Genomic DNA, 26,826 nt, shown 5'->3' with positions numbered 1-26,826 from the left:
TACAGTTGTCGAAGTTGCGGTATTCATGCAAAGGGTGAAGCTTCGTAATTCACTGGTATGAGTGTTTGATGCTAATGTTTATTGTTTCGCTTTCGGGTAGTTAGACTTCATTACCGGCGTTTTATATGTGCTATCGCTGATATACTATCTGGCAAATACTGCCGCTAGAACGACCATGGCGTCCAGACAAAGCAGATAAACATTACTTTGCCTAATTCTACAAGTAATGTTTACCAGCGTTGATTCGTTGCCGCTCTCTATCAATTTCCTATTGAAGGAGTTGCCTCGCACACTCAAAGCACACTCAGAATAAACTATCACCATGTTGACAGTTTAAACTTGACTGCGCTTGTGGTATTCTCTATCTTTTTTATGAACCGTACCCGCCACTGTAGCACGTGTTGTCGAATTCTTCGGCTTAATCGACCGTTTCATATTCACAAACTTTCATAGATGTTCTTCGTGTAAAGGAGCAACTTCTTGCTAAACCTTTCAAGAAAGCACGCCGCGTAAGTGCGTTTGTGTAGTGATAGGGTGCATCCATTTGCTTGGACGATTAACATTGAGAAGACATTCACTGTATGTATACGTCCCAGCAGCGGAATAATTTGTTTTATTGTATAGCGTGAAACTTCTAGTTGCTCTTAAGGTAAGATCTTGTGACAAATTGCTTCGGTCAAGCTTTCCTCATTCACAGTGATGGTGGACATTTTAGACGAGTGGTCCTTCTCTAACTGCGCTCTAATCTCAAAGAAAAAGAAAAGTAACAGGACGTTCGGATATCACGCCGGTCGGCTGGACGGCTTGTGTTCACATGTCTTGCATTTGTTTAACAACCTAGCTTTCTCAAAACCTCCCTTTAAAGTTGCTCGAATCGCTGCCTCTTATACGAGCTCAGCAATAAGTAGTAAGGCCGTGTATCGGTGACAAAAAGAAAAAAAAAAAGACATGAGAGCTCATTGCGCTGCAATTTGCTTGAATTTTCTAACGTTCTTTTTTTATCTTTTTTATGGCTTAGTTGCTTCTAAGGAACTTACGCATAGTTTCTAAGACTGCTGCTCATTTTCTTGTTTACTTATCTTAGGATAATCAACAGCATTTGCTCCAATAGCTTCTGTGTACCCCATTAAACGTTAATCTTTCCTTCGAACCTTAAAAGTACGCGCCCTCGACGCTAACGGTGTTCATATCTTCAACAAATGTATTACAGTCTACAAATCGCACCGAATCCCAGCATCATTCTATAAATAAAAAGGAAAGATGCGAGGAGTGAAAGAGACGCCTCGGTTCCATGAATTAATGCTCTGGTAAAATAAAAAGAGAAGGAATTCATAGAGTCGACGGGTGTGCAAGAAAAGCTGAAAAAAAAGAGAAATGTTTTTGAAAAGGAGAGCAAGAGCTTTGCAACAAATATTTTTCATTTTTCGTTCCCGTTTTTACATATGGCTGCAAGCTTCCATTGAACACACATTAAGTAAAGCTTAAGCGATGTCTTCACGCTTGTAACTGTGTATGCTCGGACCATTCTTCATCCTTGCCTTCCATCTATTTTATTTCGCTGCCGCATTTCTGAAGAGCGCGCGAAGGGGACGCATTCAATGACTGCTGAGCCGTGCGAGTCGCCCCGAAAGCGCGGGCATCAAAGGATCGCACCCGCCTCCCATTGCTCGAAGCATTGACCGTGGCCGCCGGTGCTTCCATGCTTCAAAGGGGAGCGCGGGTTGTCGCAACCGTGCTTCTGCGGCACGCCATCTTTCCAGGCAGCGGCGGCCAATGCCGCTGGGGTCGTTAGGGCCCTCTGGGCAGTCGCCGCTGGACCCTATTGTGTCCCTAACGGTGGTCGCCCAAAGCGGCCGGAGTGCAAAAAGGAAGCATACAAGACACGGTCCCCAACGCACCGCTTACCTAATTGATGGCCTTTTCTTTCGCCGTCGACAGACACCCCAAACTGCGGTCGAAGCGGACACGCCGTTTCTTTTTTTTTTCTTTTCGCGCGCTCAATTGTTTTGAGACGCCCTCGCTGACAAAAGCGTGTGCGCCTTTTGATCGCGACACCTGTTTTTGTCGTTGCATTTCTCGTTTGAATTGCATAAACAAGTGCAAAGATGTGTCGGGCAAATAAACATGAACAGGATATGTGCCGAAGAAATTGACAGGCAATTCTGTATCGACGACAGTGTGACGGGCTGGCACAGCACAACCACAACTACACAATGACAACAGCGATGACAGCAGTGATGACATTAACCAAGACAATGACTGTGAGGGCGGCATAACCGATCATGACTAAGACAACTAGAAACTCAACGTGTTCGACAGTCGGGGGATGACGGCGATTACGGCGATAACGGCACGCTATGGGCCTGGGATAGAACCCTGCAAAATCAAAGGCAAATCGCGTTTGCTTTTCTGACCCCCGCCTATTCAGACAGTGAAACGTTATGACACAAAAGATACAAAAGTCCAGGCTTCAGTCTAACGCCTCTGGTCATCGCCCTGAAATAGAAATCAACAACCGTTCTCTCTTATCGAACTCGTATACTGGCCAAGATGCCATCGGCGAAGGCATGCTTGCTTCGCGATTACCCGCACGCGATCACTATCCACATTTGCGCAACTATCATGTGGCCAGTTCTAATACCACGCACTAATAGCAAGCAAATTTCTAGGGCCGTGTCCTATCTAGATTTCAACGTGCGTTTTTTTTTTTTTTTTAGAGACATTGAATTGAACAACACCTTGTGATTGCGCCTTGGCCGTATTTGGTGTACTAGTTGTACATTACTGTAGTCGTCATGGTTTTGTGGTGCCTGCGTAGACCCTTCTTCTCTTTCATTCATTGATACGCTCTTTTCCCTTCTCAAAACATACACTGCAGCCGACTGGATATGTTCGCATGGTTAACGTGCCTTTGGTTTCTTTATGTATCTTTTCTTTCTCCATCTCCTACCTGACAAACAAGCATACACTGCATTTAAGTTCCTCACTGCATAGGCGTATCGTCTTCTATCGCGCACGTGGTGACAGTAAGAGAGAATCTGTCATGGCTTCTACTGTTTCGATCTTTTATGTTAACGCTGCATGCCGCCGTTTCAATGGCAAGGTGTTTATCATCCCCGTCTCTCTATCGGAGTTATTTGCGTTACCCGCTCCCAACGGTCCTTTCAGAGAAGGCGCGCTAGAGCGTTCTCAATAGCTAAAATAAACGGTTCGCACGTGCCAAGAGCAATAAACGCGGATAAAAAGAATAAAAGGGACAAGCTAGGGCAGTAGTAAGCGCGCGAGACGACCTCGTTTAGCGCGTAGCTTATTGATTTTATAATTATGGGCATTGATTCGGGAACCGGGAAAATGCGCGCTTCCACTGCGACACAAAGAGTACACCTACGTCCATCAGCCGAGCAAACAAGCAAAGTAAGAAAGAAAAGAAAATAAGGGGGACCCTTACCTCCCTGCGCTCGTCGTAAATCAATGGCTGGTCTAATTAAGATTAGCGTGGCGTGCCTCCCCACTTTGCGCTTTTCGGCCTCGACGCGCTCTTGCCGTTCGATACGATAGTGTCTCCGTTATTTCACAAACTGCTCCCGAAGTTTGTTAGCTCTCTCTCTCGTTTTTATTCTACTGCTGCTGCGTTAGAGGAAGGCAACTTGATCCGGGTATCTGCCGCGTACGATAATGAGCATAGGTGAGTTTCAACTAACTAGGAAAAGCGCAGCTCCCTTTGACGTGCCCTTTTTATGGTCGCAGCACTGCGGTTAATGTTCGAAGTAATCAGTGCCTGTTTATTGCTATCTCATCATCGGAGAACTCGCTCGTGCTCTGTTTCGCAAGATGGCGCATGTGTGGAGATTAAAAGAAAGATTGGTGTCCTGGCTGCTACTCGCTCTTTAACCTGTCACGTAGCTCGTGTTTTGCTTTAGCGTATGCCTCATCGTGCACGACTCGCGCACGAAACTAATCTTGTAAGGGGTAATGAAGCCATTTACGCTACCGGCTGTGTGCTAAAAAGAATAGCGATAGTTTTGCCCTTAGCGCTCGTTGTGTTTAGCTGTTCCTTCCTTTGCTGTTACGAAATTGGCCCAATAAGCCACCATAACGTACAAAAGTCCTAAATTTCCTCCTTGCGTCACAGGCGATGAAAGTTTTCGAAAAGTTAGATCTATGCAAGGATAATTGGGGCGATCTCGATGTTTACTATAAGATGTCGTTTCATATTGACTATGCATGAGTTTTTTGTGTTAGTCGGACACTGGCATTGTCAAATGACTTCGTGTTACCTTCATATAGTCTTCTTTTCTATTGTTCTCTTTTATGCTTTCATATCCCCTTTCCCGCGTTTTACCGAGCACTGTGTAACCAACTTTAGATATCCTTTGGTTAAAGTCCCGTCAGCTTCAGGCCACAGATAGAGCCGGGAAGGTGGCTAACAGGCATGGACTCGCTGACTATTTTTTCTTATAGATGACTCCAGGGTCAATAAATGCTTTTCATCATCATGATCATCATCATCATACCCCTCTATCTCTCTCTCGCTGTCTATGCACCCGCCTTGACATATGAGTGATCATTGTACGCACCTAGAAGGCTTGAGTTCATGTTCTGTTAGACAAGGTTCATGTTTATATGTCTAATTTTTCTTCGCTATTGGTGCTTTGCAGGCCCTGGACACCGGGCTCCGGCAATCCCGGCGCTGGCGCCAGGGACACTTGTCGGGAAACCGGCGATGACGCTGGAGGTTCGAGGGGCTGCTTCACAACGGGCGAGTCGCTAAGGTCGCCAGGAGGAGGAGGAAACTCACTACCAGCATCCGGTGACGATGACGACATGGTGACGCGACGCTTCAAGAAGGGCACCGTGTACAGCGCTCTGGCCAGCCAGAGCGGCCTGGACTTCTCTCCGGTCGTGCTTCAGGCGACGAGGCCCAGCTGGAGCGAGCGCGCTCAGATCGGTGGCGCCGAAGACGACTCCAGGGTCCCGCCTCCGCCACCGCCACCGCTGAAGGAGAGGAAGCCTGCGCCGGCGCCCTCGCACGAGAAGTATCCGTCGTGGCCAGTCACTCCAGCAGCGCCGGCGACGTCGACGGCTTGCCGGTCCAAGTCATGGACGCAGGAGACAGACTATCCCAAGGAGAAGTCTCAGGGTTATGCCAGGCCCAAGAAAAGCTTTAAGATCTCCACACAGCAGCTACAGCCGGTGCTGGAACGTGCCTGCGAACCAGGAGCGAAGAAGGCGCCGGCATCGTCTTCCATTTCAGAAGACAGTGGAGGTGGCGTGTCGAGTGCCAACGACGTATGTTTCTCGGCCGAGCTTGCAAAGTCGAGTGAATGCAGCGCGGACGCCTACCTGAGCAAGTACGACGAGTTCCTGAGACAATACCAACGCTGGAGCGAGGCTCCCTTCCTGCAGAGACTGTACCAGGAAGGCGAGAGGGACGGATGGCCGCGAGCCACCGATGCGCCGCAGTTGGGCAGTGAGTCGGCCTGCGACTCGCTCGGCTCCAGCGGTGGCTCCAGCCAGGACACACTCAAGTGGCACGGCTCGTACAGCGACTTGAGCGCCTTCTCGGCGTCTAACGGCTCCTCGCTCTTCGACAGTGGTCACTCGACGTTGCCGGACAGCGGTCGCCTGTCGCCGCAGTCCTCCTGCGATGGTAGCCTCGCCGATGGCAGCCAGAGACTCGTATCGCCCAGCCAAGCGGCAGTGGCGCGCAGTGCACGCGTGCTGCAGCCGAAGCGGCACGAGTCCGAAAGCGTGCTTTACTATGCGCCCTGCGAGGCACAGCGCAACAAAACGCACCAGTCTTCTCGACCCAGTGAATGCTCGCGCGTGGCGCAACTAAAGGCCGCCTTCGACCCTCCTTGCTCAATGACCGCTCACTCTTCATCCAGCCGGAAAGAACCGCCAAAAATGTTGTTCCTGGATCCGGAAAAGAAGCATCGGGTCTCCGATCCCGAATTGAAAGCCATACAAAAGCAGGCGGTGTTGTCCTTCTACAAACGCCAGACGTCTCAAGACTCCAAGAACTGCGGCCACAGCGGCAGCAGCAGTGGCAGCAGGAACAGGACACTGCCGCGGATTCCTTCATCGGCGAAATGGTCCGCAGCTGTGTCTGAACCTTCCTCGAGTCAGCCGCCATCTCTGACCACGACGGTCAACTCGGTGACGTCTGCAAAGTCTCCCGATGCGAAAGAGAAGCCTGATGCACCCTGGAGAGGCCCGCGGAGCTGGTCGGTACCAGACATCACGCAGCAACTGAGCGTGGCACCGAAGGCGCCGTGGGGTCCCGTGGTCGCGGCGACGTGCAAGTCGCTCGCAGAGACATCGAGCAGGCGTTCTTGCGACGGTGCGCCTGTAAGCCGGACTTCGTCGGTGAACTGCAGGTCGTCCGCCGACGTGCCGCCTCTCAAGAAGCAACTCTCTGTGGCTGTGCCCAAGGACTCGCATCAGACATCGAGAAGTAGTGAACATTCTTTTACCGCAAGCAACGCGCCAAAGTTCGCGTCTTCTTCTCAGCCAGTAGTCAGCGGATCGGATCAACAGGTTGTTCAGGTAGGTCTCCCAGTTACGTTGCATGAAAGGATCGTTCTCTCTAAAAAACAGTCTTCAAAAGCTATGTTAAACATAAGTATAGTAAATAATAGCTGTGATATCATCTTTTGTAGGCCAGGAAGTCGAGCAGCATTATGTCGTTTGGTTTAATTACGGACGCAGCATGCGATATTACCGTGATATTCGCCCTCATCCTTTCCCGCCTCTGTCACATTGCAATTAGTTCAATGCTGTGGCTATTTCACTAAATCAATTCAGTGCCCTATCTAAACCCCTGTCGCGTTCAGTGCACAGACTCGTGTGTTTATCGGTGCTTTCAGCATTCCATGCTCGCTTTTCATGATCAGCCGATAATTCATCAGACAAGGAAAAACCTGCTTTAGTGCGCGGAACGTTGAAGCAAACGAAGACTGCAGATGCAGTAGAACGAGTTCTGTTGGTTGTCTGAAATAATGTCTCAACAATCAGCCAAGCAGCCAGACACTCAAGAACGCTGCACGGACCAAGTCATAAGTGAGTGCATAAAACTATGGTGTAGTCACGGAGCTGCAGTGTGAGCCAAGCGCGAGAGCAGGCACCTCGTTCTGTTCAGCGACACCTGTACACGGGAGGCGTCACCTGTCGTCATCTCCTGTCATCTGCTGCCGAGAACGGCGAGCGTGCAAGTGGTGCACGACGCGCAGAGAACAGCTTTCAAGTCCATCGAGTTCATATACTTTTCTCAAACGGGCGTATAGATTACGCAGACACTCCGCGCTATACTTATCTTGCTTTCTACGAAATGGTGTCGACGTTAGCCCTTTGCGACACTTATTTTTGCCATTTCCGTACACTATTGCCAAGGAAAAGACCACGAATAGTGATCTTATGGTAAATTAGGATGCTTGTTGCGTAAAGTTCCATTTCGTCACTTTCAAGGGAAATATTTTGCTACGCACGATCACTTTGATGAAGGAATTACCGTGTTTTACGACACGGATGCGTGGTGTTCCGGCAGGTATTTCAATATATATATATATATATATATATATATATATATATATATATATATATATATCGTTTCTAGGAATGATCGCGGTCACGAGATAACTATCGCATGTAATTTGAGCGGCTCGTTTAATTAAGCTTATGAACAAATATAGCATGACTGACTGTACGGTGACTAGATATAGGTTGTAGCAGCATTTAGTTACTGTAAAATACACTATAATTTCTTCTAGAACTTCCGCCTGCTTTAAGTTTGGTCTTCAGAACCTTGGCATGAAATTGTGCAAGTTTCACGCATTTATAGGCAGTCGATCATAATGCGTGTCGCAAAGGGTTAGAATACCCCACAACTCCATCAATGCTGCGCTGGTTTAGTGAGGTTGAACGTCTCCAGTAGGCCCTGGGGAAATATCCGAGTTCTGTTGAGGCCAGCACCAATCATACCAATTGCAAGCAACGGCAGCCTCGTACACAATCTTCTTAGGGCTTTCCGCTGACTTCCTGCTGAACACTATCTTCCACGTTTTGCTTTTGTAACCGCTTCGTTTTATCTTCACTTTTTTGCTGCCATTCCCTTCTTTCCCGCTTTAGTTCTGTACACGTCGACGTCAGCTTGCTGCGGCAAACTCTGGTGGACTTGAGGCTATTTAAGCAGCTTTGCGTGCACTCGCGGCAGCTTCCTGTCGAAGTGGTAGTTCAGGCCACCGCTATCGAAGTTCGTTGTCTTTGTCGCTATGGCTTTCTGTCCAGAGTTTCTTTATTCTTTCCGCCTTGAGGCAGTCTTGGTTTGCTAATTTCCGCTGCGCTGTCTCGTAAAGTTTCACCATACACTTTGGGAGCCAAGCAAGATCCGCGTTAATTGGGTCTAATATTTGTGCCTGAAGCTGATATTGCACTCTGCACACTACTGATCTTTTTTTAAATAATTTACGGAGTACTGGTCATACGACAAAAACAAAAATAAACATACAGACAAACAAGACAGAGAATACGCCAGGGAGTAAGCGCTACTTTTTATTGGCATTACTTTAACTTTAGAGGTTAGGTGAAAAAGCCGTATATAATTAATCATTCGTCTGGTGCCTTTGTATTGTCGTTTTCAATGCCAGGTTTTGGACGACGCAATCGTGTTTCTGTCTCTGACTTCAGTTTGTTTCGACATAAAGTATTTAAAATAGCTGCAACTGGTGGCTTGACACCTCCTTGAATTTATGCCGAGTTAGTTGTGGTGGAGCTGACTGCTCTATTTATTCAGCCCGCAAACGCCGCTGTCGGTTTGATTTCGCTAATGCAGACACATAGTTTGCTGCTGCGAGACGAGAAACATTCCTGCATGTCTTAATGCATTTTTCGGTGAGGCATCATTCGGGACTCCGCTGGATGACTAACATATGGGAGAGAAAAAATAAAAAAAAAGCTTGCCAATCTTCTCGACTCGCATTTACTGAAAGGTCAGTAGAATCTCATTCATAATAACTTTTTCAGCACAAAAATCCAACACAACGAAATAAAAAAGACAGGGCACGGCGCTGTGTCCTTTTATGTCTTGTATCTTTTAGCCGAACAAGTCATGTCTTCCAGAAAGCTCTTGCGCTGTAATTGTTCGTCAGAAGAAATGGTAACCACAGAGGTGCTTGCGGTAGAGATCACCGCATAGCAAACACTTACAAACGAAAAACATTGGGACTTCGGCCGCCGTTTTTTTTTTTCCTTGCTTAGCACGAAGCTTCTGATTCGCCTTGAGATTCGCCGTCGTGTTACTGCCGATTGAAAGAACGTTTCCCGAACAAAGTGTGTCAGTAAGGCTCTTTATTGGTGCAAGAATCTAGCGCAAAAATGTACACGCACGTCAACAGAGGAACACAACAGACAAGGACAAGCGCTTGCCCTTGCCTATTGCGTTCCTCTGTTGGCACGTATGTGCAAGTTTCGCGCTGTTGTGTTTCTGTCTTCTGCATGAGGAATTTTTAGGCTAGATCCTTGTAGCAATAGTGTGAGACCAACTAGCCCAACAAGCAGTCCTTCTTAGGTAGCGCTCTTAAACGCTCAGGGAGCGCTGACTTCTCCGCCTTCCTTAGGGACATATGGTTTCGGGATGCAGGCGTGCAGACACGCACACACTCACGGACACCTACCAGCCTCAAGGGAAAGAGCGTGGTATTGCGAAGAATTTACTGCTCTGTTCATCCCGGGCATCCGCAGGATGGCGAAATAGACGGAAGGAAGGAAATGAAGGAAGGAAAGAAAGCTACAACACAGCGCAGGCTCACTACGGAGTGTTCGTCCACAAGCGAACCATACTGGGGCCTTAGTCCTTCCGCGGCCTAGCTACTCGTCGTCTGGCCCGTATAATGCCTCGGCCGCGCGCTTACGCTGACGGGTGTGCATTCGGCCGAGTATTTATGTTTATTGGTCGGTCGTAAAAGCAGGGGAGGTCCTGCGAGCGACCCGCGTTTTTATTACGGGCTGTAAATACGCGGAATCTCTTTTGTTTTTATTTCTGTCGGTTTCACAGGGGACCTTAGCTGGCTGCCTCGCTAGACCAGCGAGCGAGTTTGCTTGGAGCCCGCAGAGAAAGCCCGATTTATTGAGACAGAACCGTGCCGGAACAACCCCCCAAGTTTTTATTTCTCTATCGCGAGAGAAAGAATTCTTTTTTAGCTCTCCGCGTACGTGAGATTGCTGCATACAAGCAACACTCCTACCCCTCCAGACTTCTTGTTCCTCAGTTACACTTCCCCTCCCCCAACCTGCAACACACATCATTGCCTTCCGTGTATGTTCCTGCAGCCCGCACGTCTCATTCCTTTAATTATGTGCATTTTCCTTTCTGTTTCCGTTTAATGTGATCCTTCACTGTTGCCAGCAGCTGCAAGACGTTCTGTTCCCTGAGGTGCCCACGTTTTTTTGTAGTTCGCTATGTGCGCTTTACGGATTTTCTTTTTAAGCTTTGGAGAAGACTGATTTGCAAGTCAAATACCCCTGTATCAGAGACGGAAACGAATCGGTGCAATTGGCTGTATTTTGTCTTACGTGTTTAATTTCTTCTTTGAAACGAGTTCCTCGTTGACGTGGGGAATCAAGATTCATACTCGTCGGCGAAAACCGGATTCTTCGTCGAATCGCGGCTGCGGTCTGGTAGTGAATTTTCAGGATAAAGCGCGGACATTGTTTGCAGTCCCCGTATTGCCTCCAGTCGTGTAGTCTGTTGGGCGTTCTTTTAGCCACAGTTCAATCGACTCCTATATCTCCGCTTCCCTTTTCTCATTCCTTTTTTTTGTTTTGTTTTCTTTCTCGCAACAAGGCCTTTCCACCGTTATCACTCTGTTTGAGCAATACGCATCTCTTAACACATCATGACTAATGTCTGTAGCAGAAAAGCTGCTCATTAATATGAATGAGCTTATTAGAATGCATGTGCACTTGTGTATAATTGTTCAAGAATGAGCACTAAGAATTAACGAAGACAGTCTATTAGAACATACACAAAGTGCTGTAGGGAAATTATGAATTAAAACACTACAGCTGAATATATTACACCATTATCTTAACCATTTCTATATTACTGCTGGTTTCTGCGTCCTGACACCAAACGCATTCAGACGGTAGTTTAATGCTGTTTGAAATAAAAGCGCTTCAAACCACTTTTTTTTTGGGGGGGGGGGGGGGGGGGGGGCGCGGTAAAGACAAAGTGCAACGTCAACAAGGAAGCGTTTCGAAAACGTGGAGAAACACTTGGTAAAGTAGCGTGTTTAGAATTTGTTTTCGACAGCTTTGTTATCGCGTCTGCGTCTTATGTAGTAAACTAACAGATAATGAGATCAGGTTTTCCCATCAATATTGCGTCATTGGATCGATTTTATTTAAAAATCGTATTACCTTTATTGCTATTATTTTTTTGCTGAATCATAAACTTACTGTGGAGCTTAAGAAAAATAACTGACGTTACGGTTACGCGAAAGAGAGAATAAAAATGCCAGTTATGTTTTTCTTTTGTTCGTTTTCTCCTTGATGTGGATTGAAGTCCCGTCAAGGAGATGATCGACGTCGATGAAGCAGGAGGCAGGTTGGAGGTAATGAAAACTTGAAGGTATATTGCAGCGAAATATTTACAGTCATATGTACATCTTGCCGAAGCACACTGATGATAACATAGACATCAACAGCATCTTACTCTTCTGCTTAACTTTTCTTAAGTTAGAGCCTAGAACACTGTTACTACATACGAAGAACCGAGTCTCACTGTTCGACCACCAAGTGGTTACGGCCCAGACGAAAGTTGCATCGTACGGAGTCTTACTGATCGATCAGTTTAGTGATTACAGCCTAGACTGAAGGGAAACGAATTCCGTCCAGTCTTAAGTACCTTGCAGTAACAAAGAAAAGGGGAGGTGGCCACTGGTGGTCCGCCTCGACATTCCCTTATCCAATCCGTTCATTCTCAGATTAAGCCACTCCCTACCGGGCTGTCCTTAATCTCGACAGCAGTGTCTTTACAGCGCAGACAGGCGTTTTGGCACTCTTTCCCATCATGGCTCTCCCTCTCCTTCCCACGCTCTCAGGGATTCTCACGGTCGAAATACATCTGTATTTTAGCCCTGGTGCATTCACGCCATTTTCCCATACACATCGAGTTGAACTCGCGGTGCCAGTCGTTAAACCGTTCCGGGAAAGAAAAGGCGTCTGCGTGACCCTGCCTCCCACGCATTCGACCTTGCATTGTTGCAAAAGCACATCTTGGTCCGTGTTGGGGTCACGCATACTGTCGCCTCGAGCGACTGCTTAGAGCGGGGGATGTCCTCCTCATTTTCCCACACATTCAGGCCGCCGACCTCTGAGAACGGTCGCCTGACCGCAACCCATGCTGGCCATCGGGGCAGACAAGCTTGCTCAAAGGAAGCCGTTTGCTTTCTCTTGATAATTGCCCAGCGAAAAGACCAGGCAGGGGGAGAGCCGAGAAAGAAGCTTTGTACGACGTACCGTGCCGCGCCGTCCTGTCTGCAGGATCGACTTATGAGCGGCAAACATAACAATGCCCGAAGAAAAGTAAGATGAAGAAGAAGATATCGATCGAGAAACTGTTTATCATAAACAGGTTTACTCACATCATAGATACAAGCCGCGGGCAGCCTTCAATCTTATTTTGTACGTATCTAAGTGCTCGAAGACTGAGTTAAGTGCGCTGCTCCTGCATGTCTTGCCGGTCTTGTTTTCGTGCTTGTTTTTGTCAATTATCAATAGGATAGATGAGACGAAAGGTAAAAAAAGCGTATAATGCGACTTTGGGCAGATTCTGATTACATTAAAGCAAGCAAAGGTAAGCATAGGTAAGTGGAAAAGCGCACACTTAAACAGGGACGGAGTAAGCAAGACGAGCATTACGGAAAATGCTTTCGGAAATTTAAGTACTCCGGAAAATACCTACGGCCTACGCTGCATACAAGCAGCTTCCATAATCTTCAGGAAACGCCGCACTTTTCATGTTGGCAGTTCTTTCTTTCTTTCCTTCTTTCCACATACTGTACACATAGAAGGGCCGCTGCAGCTTTTATCACTAAACTGGCTGCTTTGCTGCTTTCCAGTGAGTACTGCTGTTTCCTATGGTTTGGTTCATTGGCCTCCCGCCAGACAAATGTGCATTCAGAAAAGTCGATGCCTACACCACACGTTCTTCGCAGGAGACACTGTCCTTTGACATAAATAGCGCAAGTGAATATGGCCGCGAAGGAAACCAATCCGCGCGACACTGTAATTGGCAGCACACGGCAAGGCTAATCAGACGGTCGTCGAAAAGAGCGCCCCTGCATTGTTACGTTTGGCTTCGCCTCACTAAGCATGCATGTGCAGAGGTGCACGCTTTACAGGAAACAAATACCTAGGCCAAGGTTTCGCGACCAGCCGAATAGCTAGCTACCCTTTTGATTGGTTGATTGATTGATTGATTGATTGATTGATTGATTGATTGATTGATTGATTGATTGATTGATTGATTGATTGATTGATTGATTGATTTACAAAGTTTTGGGAGTAATTACATTATTCACGTCATGTAGGGGAACAAAACAACCATAAATATGCGATGACCTAATGAAACAGTTGCTGCGATCTGCGTTTTAAGCGACCTAATTGAACTTTTTTCCTTTTTCGGAAAATATATCACAGATCGGGTTGTTCTGTAAGTGCTATTATGACACAAGCAACAGATGATGGATGTCTTAAAAGTGAAAACTTGACTCCATTTTGATGTCAGTAGTGGCGGTAACAATCTGATACCTGCCGCGTAAAATACTGGCCTGTAACAGAAGCCGCCAGAGCCATTTGCCATGTCACATTTAAGCCCGAAAATTCAGATAACGGGTTTCATATGGGTGCCCTTCTCCCCTCAAGGTCTACGTTGTATTAGCCTCCCCCCCCCCCCCCCCCCTCCCGGTATCCTTCAGCAATCAGCGCTTGTTCTCTTCCTTTGATATGTGTCGTGTGGTATGTTTTCCTGGTCTCCTGACGTCCTCATGTGCTACGCCAAGCATGATCGATATCGAGTAACAAGCCCGGGGAATCTTGGCGTGCATCTCAGGACGCCTAGCGCATCTCTCTTGCCCCTCCCGTCCGCGTGTTGCCTCGCAAGCAAAGCTGGTCCCCGTTGAGACGAGGACGCCTCGCTCGGGGGGGCCCAGCTGTGAGATCTTAATGGACGACGGCTGCCAGATGAGCTTGAGAAGGTCTTTGTCGGGCAGCTCCATTAGCGGTTTTCCCCTGGGGTTACCGGCCTCCCCCGCCACCTCCGAACTTCTCGTTAGACAGCCACCTCCACCCGGCTCCCGTGTTGTCGTCGGCGTTTTGTTGCTGAAAGCTTTCTTCTTCGTGGCAGCTTTACGCATTTGCTTCGAGCTTCGTTTCTTCTTTTTTTCCTTGTCCCTCAGTGCCCTTGCTGAGCTCAAAGCGCCGAGCAACAAAGTGGAGTGTTGCCTTTGACGCCCCCTTTCACTAGCTGTCGTGGAGGAGCACTTGGGCCAGAAAGGCGGAAACGCGGGATGTTCGCAACTTTGGCAAGCCCGCGAGGTGCCGGCACAGGGTGCTTCGTTTGCAGTTACTTTATTTTTCCTGGTTTGAGCTGTGAAATAGTGCAGAAGAGCACACAGCAAGTGGTGAACAAAACATGGTAACGCGTAGCATTACACGAGAGAGAGCGAGAGAGAAAGAAACAAATTTATTGGCCATGTTGCTTCAACTTGGCATCAAAGGGTGGGTGGCCTCATTAATTCCGGTAACCATGGCTTGCTGCCACCGCACGAGCCCTGCTCACTAGCAAAATGAAAAAAAAAAGAAAAGAAAAGAGAGCGAGCGTCTTGTGACATTTACAGAAAAAAATTATTTCTGGCTGTTAAAAGGCAGGATCCTGTTGAAAACGGAATATGTATCCCAAATAATTCAGAGTTATTGCACACACGCGCGCGCGCGCGCGCGTGTGTGTGTGTGTGTGGTGTGTGTGTGTGTGTGTGTGTGTGTGTGTGTGTGTGTGTGTGTGTGTGTGTGACACACACACGTACGCGCACACACGCAGTACCCTTTTGCCCTGTCCGACATCGTGAGCTATCATCTAGGACTCTCCTCCCTCCGTACCCATCTTTCTTGGCTTTTACAAACGTGCAGGTTCTTCAACCGTCTTTACTTTTGCTCAGTAGATTCCATGATTGAGGGTCACGCTCTGACCGGTACGGGTTCGAGAGAAATATCAAAGGAGGCGGGGGGGGAGCAGGTGTGTCAACGAGATGAGCGTTTTGGCTTTTTCCTGCAATAAGGGTAAAAGCTAGCTTTCCACACTTGTAGATACGCCACGTTCCTCATCTGTCAGTGCTAAAAATGTTCTAGAGGATATCGCTTCTTAAGCGAAGGAAGTGTGACCTGTTAAGCGAAGGAAGTGTGACATCACGGTGCGCTCGCTTCCTTATTCTACTATTCATTCTTTACTGCCTACTGCGACGCGACGCTCCATTGCACACAAAACGAAAAAAAAAACAAAAAACAAATGGTAACGGAACTGTAAGCTCCCTTTTAAGCGGTGACTGCAGACGCAGCACTGCTGATGGAACTTCATGAAAACCACACAGAGTGAATGAGCTCACATTCCGCGAAACACCTTTTTACTAAGTCGCATTCAGTGAGCCACTGTCATTCGCTGTAGCGCAGTTCCCGCCATCGAGTTGTTGGGCGGCGCAAGGGATGCGCCCGTGACTTCCACTGCTTTGTAGTTCATCCCTTGTCGGTGTTCCCGGACTATTGTGCCGACATTTCTTTTACGACTTCTAGATTGTCCCTGCGCAGCTTTCTACGGCGGCGTATAGCACAGCGCGCGAACACGGGGAAGAATACACGAGTCGTATGCTCGCGCGCTGTGCTGTACACCGTCATGAACCAAAACCAACTCGCCCAAGCTTCTACTCTTGTATAGTTTTCCACGTTTCATTGTTTTGTTTTCGTTTCTCTTGATCACATCACGTGAACTATCGTTTGCTGACGGTGAAGTAATTCGGCATATCCATCCTGGCAATGCTTGCTTTTCTAACTTTTTCATTTTATGTAAACAAAGGTGCAGACGTCGCTCACCATCTCTCGACATTTTCGTACGGTAGGGGCGTTAAACGAATGCGTCCGGGGATCGTACGCGATGGCCGAGCGGCGTCGTTTAGTGCGGAAAACGACGAGTCTCCGGCTATCTTCGTCCGGCAGCGTTCCATAACTGCCTCGCTCGCTCCCTCGCTCGTTCTCGCCGGTAGCGCGCGAATGACTCGTTTGTTTGCAGAACGATAAACCCCGGCCCAAGCGGCGTGCTTCTGCTGGTCCCGAAAACGATTTTCCCCGACCCTCTGGATACACAGACTCAACTGCGTCGGCAGTCATTAGACCCGCCTGCCCCGTTCATCATATCTCCCCTCGCTTATTGCGAGCGCCTTTCATACTTCTCGGCTACTCTTCGTGTTTTACGCTTCGCTTGCTAACCCTCGTCCCCTTGCATTATTATTTCTATGCCTTCTCAGTCGCTAATCTTGCCGTATCTTTTTATTACTTTCTTCTTTAACCGACGGCAACACAGAAGACAAAGCTTGAAGCTATGCTCTGCTTAGCGGTCAATATCGTTAAAAAAAACTGCCTTCGTCTCTTTCTCGCGAACGCTATTTATTAGCTGAAAGGACGGCGTGTGTTTAGAAACTAAACGAAATTAACGTCGATAAATTATTTCCATTGTGCGCTCCGGGCCTTGGCTGACGTTGAGATAAACAGAGCTTATTCGTATAGCTTTGGCTCATAATCGAGTTAGAAACTTTGCAAGTGGCGGTGCACTGTTTCGCGTCATTTATTCACGACCAGAAATAATGTCGGGCGCGCATTTCGCTGCTGCGCTAACACGCGATAAAAAGAAACGACGCTGCGAGCTTTTGTTCTTGTAGCGCGTTTCTAGTGATACTGAGGTAATGGTGCGAGTGGAAATTGCTGACACCTGACTGCGTTCGGCGCGAAACGTTACAAGTTCCGGGACCTGAAACAGCCGATAAATATGCGCAGAGGAGGCATGCGGCGCAATTATGGAAAAGAATAAATGAAGGTGCATATAAAACAGAGTTAAAATGCGCTGGATAATAAAAGTGTTGTTCTTGGGTCTTTGTTTCCATTACTCGCGTTTTTTTAGCTCTGTTTTTTTTTTAAACCCGATTACAAATAACGCCTGACGCTGATTCGAACACGCATGTTCGCGGCTATGCGCATAAAAAGCATCGTCAAGTTTTTTGTCATATTTAAATAACAACGGTATTTTAATTTTTTTTTATATTTTTTATTTATTCAATACTGCACACTCGTTGTCCAAGCAGGGTGGTCAATACGAATACAAAAGGAGTAGCAATGGCAGAACAGCAACAATAAAGGCTGAAGAACGTTATTTGGATTAGCATCCGAAAGGGACATGCCTCAAATGGGCAGCTCTAGACCAATTTGGTGGCGTGGTTGTCTTACGTATCCCCGAACCTGAGCAGGGTGATTGTTTCTTTCTTTATTATTAGTTTTTTTTATTCAGCATATGTAGGACTACACGCGACTGTGCTTGTGGCTCAGTACCTATGTCAAAAGAGTGTCACCATAGGGACTGAGATACTGCGGCAGAAGTTAAGCGTGTAGATGTTCCATTGCTTATTGCGGTTGGCTTCGCGTGTAGTATTCTTACTCACGTGTCAGAAGTTGCTTACGCAAAAGCTGCCGTATTCTGCCGTATTCTGCCTTATTTGTCCCAGTCAATACCGTCGCCGCCATCACCTGTCACTTGTTTTCAAGGCGGCCATTCCTTGCAACGTTATGGAAATGTGGCAAGCAGTTTTCTCCTGACACTCCTCCTCTGCTTAATGTCCGAACCGTAACAGTAGTTAACTGTCACCCTTTCTTTTTCCCCTTGTATAGGGTTGCAAACCAAGATCTTTCCGACCGGTTATTATCCTTATATTTCCCACATTAGACGTCGATCTTAAATGTCACGAAATGAAATGGCCTCCTCCAAAGATACCTAGCCATCCTTATCCTGCGTCAACGAGATCCATCATAGCGTCTGCTAATCGTGTAGCCATCATAACTCATTTTAAAACACGTTTCCTTTCCCGCGTATACGGAGTCCACTACCGGAGACGAACACAAGGCGACCCTCCTCCGCAGCTAGCCGCCCGATTCGGTCTCGATCGCTGCACCTCACGCTCCAACTGCGGTGCGCACATATCCCGGCGTGCGGTGATAGCGCGCACACCGGTCGACCGGCGCTCGGGCGAGGATAGGCGACGCGGTGCGGCGCGTCGATCGTGCGCGCGCCTGCGCTGCTCGTGCGGGTGTCAGCGGCGGCAGCAGCGGCGCCCCTGGCCGGGTGCTCGCGGCGGCGGCGGTACCTCGTCGTCGTCGTCGAGCGACGGCGGTAGACCGTTGTTTCGAGCGGTCGTTGGCTGGTGTGTGCGGCGTCCAGCGCGCCCTCGCCGCCTCGCCGGCGTTGATGTGCGCGACGCCGGGATGCTCGCCGTCTCCCTGTACGCGGTGGCCGTCACCTTGGGCCTGTGCCTCTACTGGGTCCTGCACAGCACCGCCGCAAGACGGTTCCTCGCGGCACACGTGAGAATAGTCCCTCTCTCTCTTGCACGATGCTCTCTCGTCTTATTTCCCTTGACCCATTCTCGCTGTTCCGTCTCCTCCTCCGGTGTAAGCGATCGTGCCGGCATGGAACGCCAGAGTACTAGCGCCCCGAACCAAAATACCCAAACACACTCTTCTTCATGGTCCGTTCAGACTCGTTATGCAACTGTCTTGACACTCAATGCGTGTCACGCGTAGACGCCGCACGTTGGACATCAGTAGTGAAGCGGAAAACGTGTTCGCGTTTCGTTCAATCATTTCACGAATCATTCAGGCATCCGATATCAGTGTTTTTTCGTTGCCACCGCATCTGATCTCTCCCTCTATTTTCAAATTAAGCTTCGACGAGTGACACGCCACGCCGCACTCGGGATCTTAAAGGATGCAGTTGGTGCGGTCGTGTTGCGTGTTTGTGCGCCGCACCGTTGTCGCTTAGGTGGTCTGCGCTCCTTGCAATGTCACGGCACTTCTCCTCAATGCTTCTGTGCTTTGCGTGATGCACGCCTGCGCTGCCGGCTTGGGGACGCGAAAAAGAGCGTGCATAACTAATCGAAAACAGCTTTTTCTCTTCATGTTTGCTTTGAAGAAGAGAGGGTTTCCGTGAAAATAAATACTTTGGTCTTGTCAGGTATGTGACGGGTATTTGTCGGGTACCTGCCAAGAATCGGTCAACAAAGGCGGTGTTAGTTTACGTTGTACTGCCGCTCATTCAGAGATAACCTTACATTTATCCTTCATGAACTGACACGCGTCCCTCACAGGCATGGTTTGACTGTCTGATCTATATAACTCTTATGCGGTACAGGACTGCGATCATTTAGAATTGCCTGCGTAGCGTCAGTCTTGTTACCACCCTCTCATCACCTCGTAGTGCTGTGTTAGTTTGGTGACAGCGCAGCAATTGCCGTGAGATAACTTACTAACCTAACCAACAGTGCGCGTTCTTTGCCTGTAATTAACAGAGAAATATAAGCCGTATAGCTGTACACCGTGGCTCTACACCGTGAAGTCCCGAAGCTATACGTCGTGAAGTCACGGCGTGGCGGGCGGAAGAACTGCGCGCTTCGATAATATCTGTTTTTAAAGGTCGCCTAAACCAGGCTGCGCGAGTACTTTTGCATTTCACATCCATCGAAATTCAGCCACTGGGGACCTCTTGCTCAGCATATTAACATCATAACCGATGATGCCCCGCACTCTGTGCGTACACACTTTCAAAATATTCCAGCCCATATTTCTCTGGTGGACAAAATTTTTTAGAACATTAGCTGTAGCTTGCGGATATATATCTAGAGAGGTTAATGAATGAGTATGCAGTGTTATTACAGCTAGAGCATTGCGTTTCAACACGTGTTCAAATTTTCCAAACAATTACATTCTCAATGCGCGCATGTTCTTCGCAATCTAGCCATGTTGTGTTGCGACTACTAATGTATTGAGATATATCAAGTGCATTGAAATAATTGCGTTTTGTAAATTTGCACTTTTTCACATGGCATGCAGCCTTTGAAGGCGCGTTGAGGGAAAGAGCATCTCTGCGTAGAGTTGACTGGCATTAGGATGAAGCTTTATAGCTTACTCTCCATATATGAGGCTTACAGGAGCGTATGCATATCATAATCAGTCAACGGTTAACGGGGTTGGATAGGAACTTTTCTCTCTTTGTAACAGAAGTCGAGCTTCAGTGATTGTTCGAAGTATATTCCGTCCACTTCCTTGCGTTGACTTGAATCAAGTTTGATTCCTCAAATAGAATATTTGCTAGTGATACAAGTATATCACTAATATGAAAAAAAAAAAAAACATCGAGTTTTTCGTCATCGTGTTTCTTAGTATAAAACGATAATATGTTTCTTACATTTTATACTCCGGGCTGAAATACCGTCGTTTATAGTGGACAACGAGAGCTCCCCGCTTTACGCTAGATGTGAAACTTTCTGCTGTTTATCTGAAACTTTCTAAAGGAAGTTGAAAACAAAACTCCTTTGCGCAAAATCGCGCAATTTTCTCTATTGTTCTACGTCGGTTACGCATGTATTCGCTTGGGCGCTTAAATGTATCAGACGCAGTTTGTGGTCTGCACTTTGCCTTCATCGCTATCTTTGTAACACTATAATTTCAGCGGCGAGAATGAATCTAAGCATTTCATTCATTATATGCATTCTTACTGGTGGCGAAGTTTGTGTGCTTTGCTGAGACCGGAACTCGCGAAGGGTCTTATACGAACACCGCTTCGCCTTTCATTTCTTCATTGGACGTTAAGTAAATGGTGGCTCTGATTCTCATGTTTCCGCCACGGCACTCGTTGACTGGAAAAATATACCGTTTTTATCCCCTCTTTTCCCCTTCATATATTGATGGCAAACGTTACAATGATACATATATATTGTTCTTTGAGACAAAGACATGAAGCCGTTCAGCTGTCTCTTTCCTCGCCAGAATCATGCATGATATTTTGTCGACTCTCAATAAAATATATATTCTTTGACGGTAAGGAAGGTTCGACCTACCTTATATATACATACCTACATACATACATACATACATACATACATACATACATACATACATACATACATACATACATACATACATACATACATACATACATACATACATACATACATACATACATACATACATACATACATACATACATACATACATACATACATACATACATACATACATACATACATACATTTTCATCTGCAAATAGTACAACAAATAGTATCGAAGGAAAGCAGATCGCAGAAAGAAGTCGATTCCGAGCCACGAGGCTTGTTCTGGCTGCTCCATTAATGGCCAAGTTGCTGTAAGTGTGCATTTGCGGTTATAATTATAGTTCATAACTGCGTGGCCAATTCAAGGACGCCTGGCCACGTTTGATAGAAGAGAAAGGGTGAGAAGAAAAGCGCTTAAGCATGGCGTATACCTACCTACCCTGATCGTATGCTTTCATGAGACAGCAAGATGGCAAGTTGGGCTAGTTGGTTGCCGTTCATGATTAAAAATTAGCTTGAAGCGCACCGGAGACGCGGGCAAAACAAGTGGGCACGACAGCACTTACACTCACAACTGAATGTGTATTAGTCAGAAAAAGCATATAAAGCAGATATTAAAAACATATAAACAGCTTTCATGAGCGTCGCCGAACGCGTTGCACAACGCGAAAACTCATATTCGCGTTTGGCTCTCTCTTCAGGATCCATCCGTCGCGGTGATTCTCACGACATCTCGAAGCTCTATACGCCGTAACCCCACACTGTGCATGCATGCCAAGGAAAACGGGCCGGCAAACCGGAACTGCGAAGCGGCAAAACAAACCCACTGAAAAAAGGGCGCGCGCTACGCTTGTTAAGACGCCGTCGGTTCACACGCTGTCGTCGTCGTGTCTAAAGTTTCGCGAGCTTACAAACCCCGCATCTCTGCAAAAGCGGCGTCTATGGTAGCGCAGGTAGCCGTGCGACGGTGAAGCAAGAGAGCAAGATAGGCAAAGGCCGACGCAATTTGAATAACACCGACTTCTCTCTCTCTCTCTGCTTGGCTAGTCCACTCTATCGTCCGCGTCCCTTAATTTGGTAGACCCGCTCAATCCCGTTTTACTGCGCCCTGCCACAGCGAAGGGGATCTGCGGTGGTCCGGCGGCATGCGGAAAACGTACACGCGCGCCGGCATTAGGCTAATACCGGGCCGCAAAGAAACTTGCTCAAACTGCACCTCTAAGAGCGGCACACTGTTGAGGCTTAGCGCGCCCACGTTCTGGGGGATCGAAAGAAATTTGCATTATTTAAATGGAGGCTTCTCGCGAAACAGCGCCCGCGAGAAGAAGAAACACGGCTGAAACCGTGGCCATGCGCAACAGCCTATTGGGGCCGGCCACGGCTTCCTGGCGCACCGGATACCCCGTGACGCCGCGGCACGCGTCGAACTATGTGCGCTCGATCTCTTTGTCACGTCGCGGGCAGGAATTAGGCGTTCTCTTACTAGAGCCACGCAGCGTGACGGAAACGGGGGATCACGCTGTATATATACGATAGGGTTAGTGTCCCTGCTCACTGCGCCACTTCAAAACCACCGCGTTTTCCTTTTGCGCAGCGTTGTGAAGCCGTGTTTCGAGAGCAGCGAGCAGACGAATTTGGCAGAGCGAATTGGCTGCTAAGCCACTAAACGAGCTGGCAGAGATTAGATAGATAGATAGATAGATAGATAGATAGATAGATAGATAGATAGATAGATAGATAGTAGATAGATAGATAGATATAGATAGATATATAGATAGATATAGATAGATAGTAGATATAGATAGATATGATAGATAGATAGATAGATAGATAGATAGATAGCAATAGATAGATAGATAGATGAAGAAGTAGATAGATAGATAGATAAGATAGATAGATAGATAGATAGTAGATAGATAGATAGATAGATAGATAGATAGATAGATAGATAGATAGATGATAGATAGATAGATAAGATAGTAGATAGATAGATAGATAGATAGATAGATAGATAGATAGATAGATAGATAGATAGGATAGATAGATAGATAGATAGATAGATAGATAGATAGATAGACTAGATAGATAGATAGATTAGATAGGATAGATAGATAGATAGATAGATAGATAGATAGATAGATAGATAGATAGATAGATAGATAGATAGTCACTCGGACAACCCAAGGAGGCTAAGGAAGGACGTTCGCGGTCGGCTACCCTACAGTTGGGGAGGGGTAACGAGAAATGGCAGATAGAAAGCATAAGATGAAATAGCAAAGAACAAAAATAGCAAAATGCCAGTTAAGGGAAACACAAACAACTCACGTTAACATGTTTCCAAGTGCGTGTGATGTTCAGTTGCCTCTGAAGGGCCCCTAAACCACCTCAAAAAACGAGGGAGTGGTTTCTTTCTCTTCTTCACGACAATTCCTGCAGGCGCTCGCCACTTATTTCTTCATAAAACACTTGTACAATGTCAGTACTAAGTGCTGAGCCTATCAGGACTTCGCGCTTTTCAGCTACGCGCTGTTATTTCTGCTTGCGCAGTCGAAAACGCACAGAGCGAAGTGAAATCTTTTGATCACGCACGATAGTCATGCGAGACAAGGCAGTGCACCACGGGCATGCGACTGCATGACACAACAGCTTAGGAGACAATTTACGACTGATATCTCTCGTATGTGGACCAATCGAAAGCTTCTTTCCTCGTGACGTCACGTCAACAGACTGTAGGCGTCACGAATTGTGCCGAGAAGACGGAGAACGTCAGGGGATAATAAAGCGCTCTTTCTTTGTATATTGAGAGGTTGTTTAGGGGGCCTTTAAAGGGGTCATGAACCACTTTTCCAAGTAATGATCTAATGGCCTCAGTATCGGAGTGTACTGCCTCCAAAATCGATTGCCGCAAAAATTTCTCGAATCCGTCAAGAATCAGCGGAGTTACGGGGGTTTGGCGCACGCTCCCAGCGCTTTCTCTCTTTTCTCGTGCCGGCGAGCGCACTGGAAGCTAGACAGGGAGGGATGGCATGGGGGAAAGAAGTTACGCCAGCGCGCGTCATGAAACGCGATCGCTCTCCCGCTGTGATTCGCTTGCGCGAGTGCGGCTACCGTGTACTGAGGAGTGCGGCGCCGGCAAGTGGCGGCACCTCGCGGCAAGAAGCGCATCTGATCCGAACGCCGCTCTCGATTTACGTCGGCTATCGGCCAATAAGCATGCTATGTCTCTTGCGACGTACAGCGGACAGACGCCCCGCCCACCGACGAGAGTGAGAACCGGCCTCTGTTTGAAAAGAGGGTGCCTGGGGAAACGGCAACTTCGCGCTCCGCTTGTGGCCATTACGCGGCGCGCACGGCTGTAATATTTGGCAGAGCAGTTCATAGCCGTGTCAGCTTTCCGCAGGATGTGTTTTTTTCAATCAGCCCAAGGGGTGCTTCATGACCCCTTTAAGGAATGCAGTGGGGCTTTTGTGGCCTTGTGCGTGCAAGAATGCGTACCCTAAGGACCCAGGATCTTTTCCTCCGAGAGTGGTATTTCTTCCACGTAACGAAGTGTATGCAGTTTGCAGTGCATGTCGTTGATTTTCGAGGGATTAAATATAGCACAGTGTTCACGGCGAAAAGGAGGCTTGCACTCATCAGCAGTGCGGAACAAGAGGTAATGGTAGAGGCGAAGTTTCGCCAAGGAAAACGTATCTTTTTCAGGGACACTTATTCATATACGAATATGTACACACATGAAGAAAGAAAGCGATAATGCCCACAGAAACACAAGGCGCTTAAAGTACAACAAAAGTAAAAAGCAACGAAATGGATGAAACAGATAACAAAAGGAGCAACAATTGTCCGGAAACCAACACGTGCGAAGACAAAAATACGATATGTTTCTTCGTCGTTCATGAAAACTTGGTATACTTCCAGAAGAGCCCGCAAGTTGTTTTGTATGTCTATTGAGATGACACCCGCTCTTCGTTCTAAGCTTTACAATGCAGAAATGAAAGATATCTGATACGTCGCAGCGCACGGCAGATACTTATATGAATCACGCGGTAACAAGGTTAAGAAGGGGCAACTTGTTTGTCTACATGTGACGCGCCTCTCGTGATATCATGTAAGTATGTTATGCCTAAGGGCAGTCTCTCGAATAATAAAAAAAAAGTGATTTGAAAAGTACTGCATCTTTACTTCCTGTAATGAGAGTATGCAAACCATGTAGGCTCGGCGGTCATGTACAGTTCACTCGAAACAAAACTAGTTCCGCTCTCAACTCGCACCCTCACACAGGACTCCGCGACTCAAGTAGCCTAGAGTAAAATGAGGACCGTGGCGGAGCCAGGATTATTAAGACAGAGGCTGTTGAGTCCGGTTGCCTGCTTAATTATTAACACTATGCGGCGCTCTTTCACGCGTCTTCCGCGTCTACCGCTGTCTCCCTCGCGTCTTCTTCTTATTGTTCTGTCACTTCTTTTTTTCATGCCCGTTCGTTTCGAGGGACATCCTAGTTTCCTACGAGAAGTAAAGAAGCGGAGAAAAATGCAAAAAGAAAAAGAGAAGAATCTGACAAGCTCTTGAAGTCTGCGCTAGCGCCTGTGACGCAGCCTAATACCTTTCTACGGAAGGTAGGCGCCCCGTACTTCGACCGAGAAGAGCTGACAAAGGCCCTTTCGAAGTTCGCGAACACCTTTTGTGTCTCCTCCCAAGGTTCTCTCCTTTGCGAAAGCTTGCAGTGTTCGCTGTAATGATGTTGGCGGCTTCTGCAGCCGGGAGCGCTCTCGACTTGGCACAGTTTGTTAACCTGTCTTCTTCCGGAAACGTGCGGCCGGAAAGCTTCGAACAACTCGGCTGTCACGCACCGCTCCACGACAGGTCACGGTTAGTTGCGAACACTGAGTGATGTGCCAATATTTATTCTATCTTTAATTAGCTACGAAGCGAAAATGAAACAACAGACCCGAAATGGGCAGCTGTTGCTATGTCTTAGGAACAATTGTACATTGTAAGGTTACCAATTTCCTGATTGCAAACGTAGCTTTTAGAAAGCGAGGACTTTGCGCAGCTAAATGCCTCGGCGCAGTCAGCTTTCCTATATGGGCACGTACTTACAAGCGCGGCTTGATTGTCGTGCATTATAGAAAGCGTAAGCATGACTTATCGTGATCAACAGATGCTCGAGAGATAAGCTCCACCATGTGTGGCCAGCACGATTTGATCCATCACTGGTGGCAAACGCCAATGGGCAAATAGTCGGCGACATATTGAAAATTCCTGAACATCTTCACTGTTGGGGAAATATTAATGGTAAAGTTTGATGGAAACGGAATATAATGACAACTGTTGGGCTTTTACGCTGTAATTGAGGAGTCAAACCGAAGGTTGCGGTATTCGATCCCGCGACCTTCGGGTTTGTAGTCGAGCACGATAACCACGAGACCACCGTGGCGGGTGATAGAAACAGTGACTGGGAGAGTGTGTGGAAACAAATTAGCATTTCTGAACGTCGGAAGGCGCTACCCTGGTTCACCATGTACCTTTCAGCAGTGACGCTTGTTAAGCTGTATAATCAAATTGTCTTATTCGGATGTCACAGTATCGCACCAAATTTGGCTTCAAGCTTTTAAGTGCTTTTCGGAGT

General features: G+C 47.4%; 1 protein-coding gene across 3 annotated transcripts in view; it reads left to right on the top strand.

Annotated features, from left to right (window-relative positions):
• Positions 1–26,826, top strand: part of LOC125756198 (uncharacterized) — a 478,353-nt gene that overhangs the window by 292,195 nt on the left and 159,332 nt on the right. For all 3 annotated transcript variants that reach the window (XM_049412274.1, XM_049412273.1, XM_049412275.1), the window contains one exon: positions 4,659–6,549. In XM_049412274.1, coding sequence (XP_049268231.1) covers positions 4,659–6,549 — 1,891 coding nt within the window. The remainder of the gene's footprint in view (positions 1–4,658; positions 6,550–26,826) is intronic.

The sequence above is a fragment of the Rhipicephalus sanguineus genome, chromosome 2 (assembly GCF_013339695.2).
Source record: "Rhipicephalus sanguineus isolate Rsan-2018 chromosome 2, BIME_Rsan_1.4, whole genome shotgun sequence".
In the NCBI taxonomy this organism is placed as follows: domain Eukaryota; kingdom Metazoa; phylum Arthropoda; class Arachnida; order Ixodida; family Ixodidae; genus Rhipicephalus; species Rhipicephalus sanguineus.
The sequence above is the reverse complement of the archived record's forward strand: the minus strand, read 5'-3'. Positions and strand labels throughout refer to the sequence as shown.